This window comes from Protomyctophum parallelum, assembly GCF_964188405.1.
Source record: "Protomyctophum parallelum genome assembly, chromosome: 5".
Classification (NCBI taxonomy): domain Eukaryota; kingdom Metazoa; phylum Chordata; class Actinopteri; order Myctophiformes; family Myctophidae; genus Protomyctophum; species Protomyctophum parallelum.
Window position 1 is genome coordinate 17015863 of NC_139702.1, and position 10141 is coordinate 17026003.

General features: G+C 43.7%; 1 protein-coding gene across 1 annotated transcript in view; it reads right to left on the reverse strand.

Moving 5' to 3' along the window:
• Positions 1-10141, reverse strand: part of ccdc85al (coiled-coil domain containing 85A, like) — a gene marked incomplete at both ends in the record, with an annotated part of 49550 nt that overhangs the window by 37664 nt on the left and 1745 nt on the right. The window contains 3 exons of the mRNA XM_083764345.1: positions 2467-3272; positions 3465-3565; positions 5740-6102. Coding sequence (XP_083620471.1) covers positions 2467-3272; positions 3465-3565; positions 5740-6102 — 1270 coding nt within the window. The remainder of the gene's footprint in view (positions 1-2466; positions 3273-3464; positions 3566-5739; positions 6103-10141) is intronic.

The following is a 10141-nucleotide window of genomic DNA, read 5'->3' on the forward strand; positions in this document are numbered from 1 at the left end:
ACACACACACACACACACGACTTTATCCCTATAATGTGCACGGGCTATGGCACCGTTCCACTTCCTCATATCACGCAAGAGACGCCACACACCAGTATAGAAGAGAGATAGTCACAGGTCACTTACTCACTTGTTGTAACTTAATTGTGGGGGCTATATTGTCTTCCATGAAAAATATTTCGAAGCGATGTTAAACTCCGCATGGCTCATTTCCATGCGTCACACAGTCAGGGACCCTGCTGTTTACCCTCCTGCATATATCAGCGCTGCATGCAGATCGGCTATTTTACCGTTTGTGAGGAGCGTGCGTTATTACGCGGCGGAGCCGCAGAGAAAATTGTTATTTATCATTATAAATTTATAATGCGTGTGAAATGGCATGTGTGGCGTGGTGCGTGGTAAAGGGTTAAATTGCGTGACTGTCACACTCAAAGGGTGAGACATGGCAGCTCTGTTTAACTCTATCTCTACCGCTAGCTGTTAGCATCGACCCCAGTTCTATTAACTCTATCTCTACCGCTAGCTGTTAGCATAAACCCCAGTTCTATTAACTCTATCTCTACCGCTAGCTGTTAGCATCAACCCCAGTTCTATTAACTCTATCTCTACCGCTAGATGTTAGCATAAACCCCAGTTCTATTAAGATGTTGGTACCACCTCGGTAAGGAATGCCTCTTCCAGACGTTGGTCAAATGTACGTTTGTACAACCCCACTTCCAAAACAGTCACTTCAACATCATCATCAACAACAACATAGTGTAATAGCCGTGACATCTGCAAAAAGCATCATTTTCATTATCGTGCATGAATGAACATGGCAGTTGAAAACACATGAGTGCTTGTAGGCTATACATGTTGTCCTTATAAGCTAATAGGTCAACAACTCTGTCGTGCCTAAAGCAAGGCACATCCCCTTAGATACGTACAGTAGCATCCATTTAGAATATGTGACAGCTTCCATAACTTGGTTGTGGTCACACACACACACACACACACACACACACACACACACACACACACACACACACACACACACACACACACACACACCACACACACACACACACACACACACACACACACACACACACACACACACACACAGACACACACACACACACACACACACACAGACACACACACACACACACACACACACACACACACACACACGGCTTAGGGTCGACGACAGAGTACAGCATCTTGCAATGGGTCTGGTCCACAAGATTCGATACACCACTAAGATACCCATGTGCCTGTCTAAATACTTCCTTAATGTAAATGAAGTCCACACCCACAACACCAGAGGGAGTGCAACAAACCATGTACAACCCAGATTCGGCACAAACAAGGGTCTAAATTATTTTCGCTCCTATGCCACCAAAATGTGGAACGCCCTACCAACAGTCATTAAGACATGTGAATCCCTTGACTCCTTCAAAACCGCTCCCAAAGGGCACCTACGGACGGCTGCAATTCGCAACTGTCCTCTGTAAAATCTGAATCCCCCCCCCCCTTTTTCCCCTCACTGTATATGTATCTTTTCCCTTTTTGCTTCCTTTATGATGAATTCCTGTTCTGTTCTTTAACTACATAGAAGTGTCTATTTGTATGTCTCTAAATGTTTTGATGAATTGAACATGGTGGACCCTGTTGTAAACAAGTGTAATGCTTAATGGGGTCGTCCACTCACAGTTAACAGTCTTTGTATTGAGTTTGTGCTTGAAATGTACTGTAAATTCGACAAACTGTTAATCAATATTTAAATCAATCAATCAAAAACACACTACACACACACACACACACTACACACACTTACCATTCATGCCGTTGTATGTACGTACAGGCCACACAGACACACACACACACAGACAGACACACACACACACACACACACACAAACACACTACACTACACTAGTGTTGTTTTTGGCAGCAAATTTCTATTTTAGTTTAGTCGTAGTCTTTGGACTGAAACTTCATTTAGTTTTAGTCACATTTTAGTCACCTAGAATGTCTTAGTGTTAGTCTAGTTTTAGTGGACTAAATGTCATAAGATTTTAGTCAACTAAATCTACAGTTGATTTAGTCGACTAAAATGTATTTTGGTGGGCCTTGAGGCCGTCGTAATGAGTGTTTTTACACTTGCTGAAAATAGCCGATCTACAAGCTCACAACGCGTCGCGCTGCGACGCGTTGTGAGCTTGTAGATCGGCTATTTTCAGCATGCAACCAAGTGTAAAATGACTTATACTGGATTTCTTGGCCACTAGTCCCTTCCTAACATTTTAGTCTAGTTTTTATTTGTCGACGAAATTTACAGTAAATTTAGTCTTAGTTTTAGTCACCATAGCACAGTTTTTATTTAGTTTTCATTCGTTTTAGTCAGTGAAAATAGGTAGTCGACGAACATTTTTCGTCTTTGTTTTAGTTGACGAAAACAACACTGCGCTACACACACACTTACCATTCATGCCGTTGTAGATGCTCCGATGGTGCGGCGACAGCTCGTCCCCTCCCCCGGGGGGCGCCCTCCTCTGCGCGGGGTCCCCCCTCCCTGAGGGACTCACGCCGTACTGGTGGTGCCTGTGGGGGGTCTCCGGGCTGCCCCCTCCTCCCCCGGGGACCACCACAGGCACCCCCTTCTGGTGGTGCCTGTGGGGGGTCTCGGGACTCCCCCCAACCCCTCCCCCTACCATCATCCCCATGTCCTGGGGGTGAAGGGGGTGGTGATGGTGGTGGTGATGCTCCGGAGTCAATAATAGGTGGGCCTGTCGGGGCTCGGGGCTGCCCAGGCCGATGCTGCCCACGCTGCCCCGGTGGTGCCGCTGGTAGAGCGTCCCCCCCTCCTGGTGCTGCTGCTTCTGTGGGCCCAGAAGGAGGTCCGAGCTGTGGTGGTGCTTTACGGGGTGCTGGTGATGGTTCTGGTCGGGGCTACTCCGCTGCTTGTTGCTGCTGCTGTTGTTGCGGCCGCCGAGGCCGTACTTCTCGGGGCTGGCGAGGCCAACGAGGCGTGTCGCCGAGCTGTGGTGGTCGTGTGGCACGGAGGAGACGGAGCCGCAGCGGGGCCGTTGTTGGCGCAACGACGAGGCCACCGACGGCGGCAACACGTACGGGTACTCCAGGCTGGTGGAGCGGTGGCGCCCGCCCGCCGGGTACGGGGCGGGGTGCTCGGGGCTCACGGCCGCCGTTACCGCCACCGTCGCCTCTACTCCACCGCGCTGCTGCTCCGCTGCTCCGCTCACCACCACCGCCGCTATTCCACTGATGCTGCTGCAGCGGGGTTTGATGATGATGATGTCGCTGTTTATAGCGGCGCTGACCACCCCGGGGACCCCGCCTCCTCCTACTCCTCCTCCTCCTCCTCCTCCTCCGCCTCCGCCTCCGCCTCCTCCTCCTCCTCCGCCTCCTCCTCCTCCTGCTCCTCCTCCTCCTCCTCCTCCTCCTCCCAGGTGATTGGTCAGCTTGTGGTGAGGGGGGGGGTGGTGATGGTCGGAGCTGTCACCACTGCCCGCGCTGGACGTGCTGCTGCCGTCGCCCACGTCCCTCAGGAGGAGGCCCGTTCCCTGGGGAGGGGGTAAATCGTCAACTAACATGTGTATTAATAACTTTTTTTATATATTTTTTTTTTATCCCACGATTTTGTAACCCATTTTTCACCCCTGTGTCAATTATCTAATGTGATCCTGGGCTCTACACACCCTCCACCAACCTAGTCCCCATATATGGGGGACAAGGGGAGAGCAACGGACTTGAACTCATGCTTCCCTCATGCTTGAGTGTTTTAGGTTTAGGTTTATTTATTTAGCATGTGGTACAAAAAATAGACAATAACATATCAAAGAAACAAAAATACAATGGAAGGAAAGGAAGAAGCCAGAAGGCTTATATGGAATCCTTTCCTGTAGGAAGAGGTCCTTGGTTTAAAAGATTAAAAGTTCATAAAGAACAGTACATGAATCTACAAGTTGGCAAAGGGGGGCAGCTGTAGTGTGCAGTAAAGAAATAAAAACACAGACTGCACAAAAAAAAGAAATAAACAATACAACAACAAACACACAAAAGAAAATATAACGCATCAAAGTAAAACATGTAATCTACAGAGAGGAAGAAATAAGATATTTTTAGATGTTTTTTGAATATTGGCAAGGATAATGAGGATTTAAGTGAATCATCTAGGGAGTTCCATAGATGAGGGCCTCTAAATTTGATGAAAGATTGATGTTTGGACATGCGACAATAGGGTAATTCAAAATGATCTCTTTGCCTTGTGGGGTAGGAGTGAATGTCAGAAGTAACACGGAAGAAATTGTGAAAAGAAGACGGAATGTCTTGTATGCATTTTTTTAATTTAAACATAAATAAACAGGTCTGAAAAACGTTTACTTTGTCAATGGGTAATAGTGAGTATTTAATAAAGAGCGGGGCAGACGGCTCATACCGATTTGAATGTGAAATCATTCTCAGAAACCTTTTTTGAATGATCAGTAATTTAGTGAGATGTGTTGAATATGTAGCAGCCCAGACAATATTACAGTAATTAATATGAGGGAAAATTAAGCTATAATAGTGTTAAATGACATGAAGGAAGAACAAAAGGGCAGATTTTTCTCAATATACCAAGCATCTTCATAGACTTCATACATACAGCATCAATATGTTGTTTCCAATTTAAATGTTCGTCTATAATGACACCCAAGAATTTAGTATGGGGAACCTGGCAAATTTCAGAGCCATTGATTAAAATTCTAGGTTTTTCTTTGGGAAATGTTTTGTTTATATTACTAAAAATCATGAAGTTGCATTTCTTTATATTGAGGGTAAGCTTATTCAATTGAAACCATTTGAAGACATCCAACAATTCATCATTAACATGTTTAACGAGAGTGTTTAAATCCCTGTGTGATGCAATGAGATTAGTATCATCTGCAAATAAAATAGGAAGAAACTTATTGCAGTTCATGGTTAAATCATTAATATGAATCAAAAATAATAAAGGACCAAGTATGGAGCCCTGTGATATTTTCAACTTTGCAGATATACAACCATTGATACATACATATTGTTCTCTGTCTTCTAGATAATTAGAAAACCACTTGAGAGCAACATCCTGTAGGCCATATCTATTAAGTTTAGAAACAAGAATTGTATGATTTACAGTATCGAAAGCTTTGGTTAAATCCAAGAAAACCCCAAGAGCAAATTTCTCGTCTTCTAGAGCAGAAGAGATATTGTTGGCAAGCTGTATCAGAGCTTGTTCAGTTGAGTATTTCTTGCGAAATCCATATTGGTGGCAATAGAGGATGTTGTTCTGAAGTAAGTGAGCTGAGATTCTGGAGTAAATAAGTTTTTCCAAAATCTTTGAAAAACAGGGAAGAATTGATATAGGACGATAATTGCTAAAATGATTTGAATCTCCTGATTTGTGTAGCGGCACAACTTTTGCTATTTTGAGTTCATGCGGAACGACACCAGATTGTAAAGATAAACCAAAAATATGAGTTAAAGGTTGAATAATAAAATCAAATATTTCTTTAATGAAAGTTGCTCCTTTACACCTGACGGGGGGAGTTTCCCTGGTTGGACGTAACGCGTGGAAGGAACACGTTATTCCAACCAGTTCCTTTCCCCTCCATCAGGCGCCCCGGCTGGCCATGGGGAGGCAGTATAGAGACCAGGATTAATAACTGGTCAATATTAAAATATTAAAAGTTAACGGTGACATGCTCCGTACCGTTCCGGGGACCAGCAGCAGGCTGCTCTGGCTGTCGATGGAGTTGCGGCATCCTCCTCCCCCTCCTCCTCCTCCTCCTCCTCCCCCCACTCCTCCTCCTCCTCCTCCTCCTCCTCCTTTCTCCTCATCCAGGAGCAGGCAGAGCTCCTTCAGCTCCAGGTTCTCCCGGATCACCTCCTCCTGGCGCGCCTCCAGCTCCTGGAGCTTCCCCAGGTATAGGGTGACCTCCTTGCGCATGATGCTGGCGCTGTAGCGGCCCAGGCGCTGCCACTCCCGGGACACGCGCTTGCCCTTCTGCCGGTCGTCGTCCAGGAAGCAGCACAGGTCGCGCAGCTCACGGTTGTCCTCCTGGAGCTTCTGGTTGATGTCCTGATGGACGAGAGAGAGAGAGAGAGAGAGAGACATCAGTGTTGTTTTTGGCAGCAAATTTCTATTTTAGTTTTAGTCATAGTCTCTTGAATAGTTTTCACTTAGTTTTGGTCACATTTTAGTCACCTGGAATGAGTTGGTGTTAGTCTAGTTTTAGTCGACTAAATGTCATACTATTTTAGTCGACTAAATCTACAGTTGATTTAGTCGACTAAAATGTGTTTTGACAGGCCTTGACACTTTGGTTGCATGCTGAAAATAGCAGATATACAATCTCACAACGCGTCGCGCTGCGACGCGTTGTGAGATTGTATATCTGCTATTTTCAGCATGCAACCCAGCATAAAACTGGATCTCTTGTCCACTCGAGCCGACACTCGAGCCGCCAGAGAGAGAGAGAGAGAGAGAGAGAGAGAGAGATGTAGATTTTCAGTACTTACACTCAGAGTGTTAAGAAATACAAAAAGTAGAGAGTGGAATGAAACAATGTTCTTTTAATACAGGGGTGGGCAACTATGACGATGGAGAGGGCCACTATATTTCCACACTCACTCCCTAGGGCCATATATTACTGTCGTAGCAAAAATACGTTTTGGGCTTGTAGATCGGCTATTTTTGCTACATTCAAATTGGAATCCTGAAAATTTACATTTTTATGTAATTTCAAATGCCTTTAATTATACTTGTGTTGAGCAATGAGCTACTAATTTAGACTGTAAGTAATTAAAGCAGGTCATGTTTGCATGTTGTGGAATTGTAAACAGCTGGAACCAATATTATATCAGTATTCTGACATTAACCTGAGGGCCACATTAAGTGAAGGTGGGGGCCGGAAAAGGTAGTCGACGAACATTTTTCGTCTTAGTTTTAGTCGACGATAACAACACTGCTCCAGAGCTGTATACATGTGTCCCTTTCTTAAACAATGCATCCTCCAGAGCTGTATACATGTGTCCCTTTCATAAACAATGCATCCTCCAGAGCTGTATACATGTGTCCCTTTCATAAACAATGCATCCTCCAGAGCTGTATACATGTGTCCCTTTCATAAACAATGCATCCTCCAGAGCTGTATACATGTGTCCCTTTCTTAAACAATGCATCCTCCAGAGCTGTATACATGTGTCCCTTTCATAAACAATGCATCCTCCAGAGCTGTATACATGTGTCCCTTTCATAAACAATGCATCCTCCAGAGCTGTATACATGTGTCCCTTTCATAAACAATGCATCCTCCAGAGCTGTTTACATACTGTACATGTGTCCCTTTCATAAACAATGCTCCAGAGCTGTTTACATGTGTCCCTTTCATAAACAATGCAGCCTCCAGAGCTGTTTACATACATGTGTCCCTTTTATAAACAATGCATCCTCCAGAGCTGTTTACATACATGTGTCCCTTTTATAAACAATGCATCCTCCAGAGCTGTATACATTAGTGTTGTTTTCGTCGACTGATAGCTGATCTACAAGCTATTTTCAGCATGCAACCAAGTGTAAAATGACTTATACTGGAACTCTTGTCCACTAGTCCCTTCCTGACATTTTAGTCTAGTTTTTATTTGTTGACGAAATTGTCAGTATATTTAGTCTTAGTTTTAGTCACCATAGCATAGTTTTAATTTAGTTTCAATTTAGTTTTCTTCAGTGGAAACGGTAGTCGACGAACATTTTTCGTCTTAGTTTTAGTCGACGAAAACAACACTGGTATACATCCACACATAGGGGGTACATGTGTCCCTCGTATAAACAACCAGAGACCATAAATACACTGGAGGTGTGGTCATAGTCAAACAAGGATCTATGTAAGAATATAGTTCATCTGACAGGCGGCCAGGTGAGAGATAAATGAGGGTTATTATAAGTGGTTGACTCATATGAACCTTAGGTTGAAAACAGTGTTGTTTTCGTCGACTAAAACTAAGATGAAAAATGTTCGTCGACTACCTTTTTTCACGGAAAAAACTAAATAGAAACTAAATGAAAACTAAGCTACGATGACTAAAACTAAGACTAACTATACTGACAATTTCGTCAAGAAATAAAAACTAGACTAAAATGGACTAGTAGACAAGAGATCCAGTATAAGTGAATTTACACTTGGTTGAATGCTGAAAATAGCCGATCTACAAGCCCGTTGTGGGCTTGTAGATCGGCTATTTTCAGCAAGTGTAAAATCTGTCATTTCGACGGCATCAAGGCCCGACAAAATACATTTTAGTCGACTAAATCAACTGTAGATTTAGTCGACTAAAATTGCGTGACATTTAATCGACTAAACCTAGACTAACACTAAGACATTCCAGGTGACTAAAATGTGACTAAAACTAAATTAAAACTTTTCAAAAGACTATGACTAAAACTAAAATCTAAATGTGCCGCCAAAAACAACACTGGTTGAAAACAGTGCAGTATTTTCATTTCCATTACAGAGAGAGAGAGAGAGAGAGAGAGAGAGAGAGAGAGAGAGAGAGAGAGAGAGAGAGCTGGGTGAAGTACGACAATGTGCGAACACGTTGCCAGGTTTGGTGAGCTGCATGCTGTGACAGGAGAAGGACAGCGAGCAGAACACGACTCATCGTGAGCGAGGTGTGCTTCCCTCCGCGCTGCGGCTCTCTGCTGCATCGACGAGCCACCTCGCTATTCCTGGGGATATTATCCCATTCTGACCTGAGATCAGATTCATACGAGGTTTCCACTGGACACACACACTGGTCTGATTATAATCTGACCTTCAATAAATGTATATACATGCCTTTTGCTTTTGCTAATTCTAAATCATGCAGATTTTCATAAAAACCTCCTGTTTCTATATAACAGTGGTCTTCACTATTTCATGTCAAGGACCACAAAAATTATATATATGTAATTGGCTGCCGACCCCCCCATCTGAAAATACGTTGTTCCAGGGACCCCCCCCCCCCCCCCCCCAGAGGCAAAGATTTGAGTTAAAAAAATTCGCTCTGAAAGAATAATATATTCCAAATTTGTGCCACATTTCCACTATTTTTCAATAGCTAAAGTATAACATAACGCAATAAGAAAGAAAGAAAGAAAGAAAGAAAGAAAGAAAGAAAGAAAGAAAGAAAGAAAGAAAGGGAGAAAGAAAGAAAGAGAGAGAGAAAGAAAGAAAGAAAGAAAGAAAGAAAGAAAGAAAGAAAGAAAGAAAGAAAGAAAGAAAGAAAGAAAGAAAGAAAGACATTGTATAAATGAGCACTGATGGATTTTACATGTGCGTGTCTGTCTGAGAGAAATGATGTCCTCTTTTGTATGCATAATAATATTGTTTTGTTTCCAATCAGTCCGTACATCCATTTGGACTTCCAACCCCCTGCACTTTTATTTATCAAATATGCAGTCGTAATGAAATGAATTCATAATCCCCTCCCTCTCTCTCTCTCTCTCTCGCTCAAGCATGATAATAAAAAACAATTGAATCCTACTTTATCGCCCCACATGTGCATCATGTCACATTTAAATGCTTTGTCGTACAGGATGAGTGATTGCACAATGAAATAAACAGCGTGCCAGACCAGTCTGCAAAGTATTGTTAAGGCCAGCCAAATCCCTCTGCCCAGCCCAGGCAGGCCCAGACCATAATGGTCCTTCTTCTTATTTGATTCACGCAGCCACCTTACTGTGACATTGTCCCCTGTTCCAACAATGCATGTCCAGAGCAGTGGATTCTTCTCTCTGCTGTCCTATCAATCTGTGTTGTTCACCCCTCAAGCCTCTGCTCTCTCTCTCTCTCTCTGTTCCTCTCTGACCCTCTGGCCTTCTCCTGTCTAATTAGGCAGTATGGATGGATGGAGAGAGAGGAGACTGGAGACTGGAGAGCTGTCTGTTTCATCTGCTAGTGCCTAGAGATCTCAAGTCTAACCCGTTCAGAGCTTAGAGAGAGGACGATTCTACAAAATGTCTCTCTATCGTGAAAGTTTTCTGATAAACCTATTATGTTTCTGTGTCAGTGCCGGTGCTCAACCTTTTTCATGTCAAGAAAGGACCCCCAGAATGATCTGTATTTGGCTGCGGACCCCCC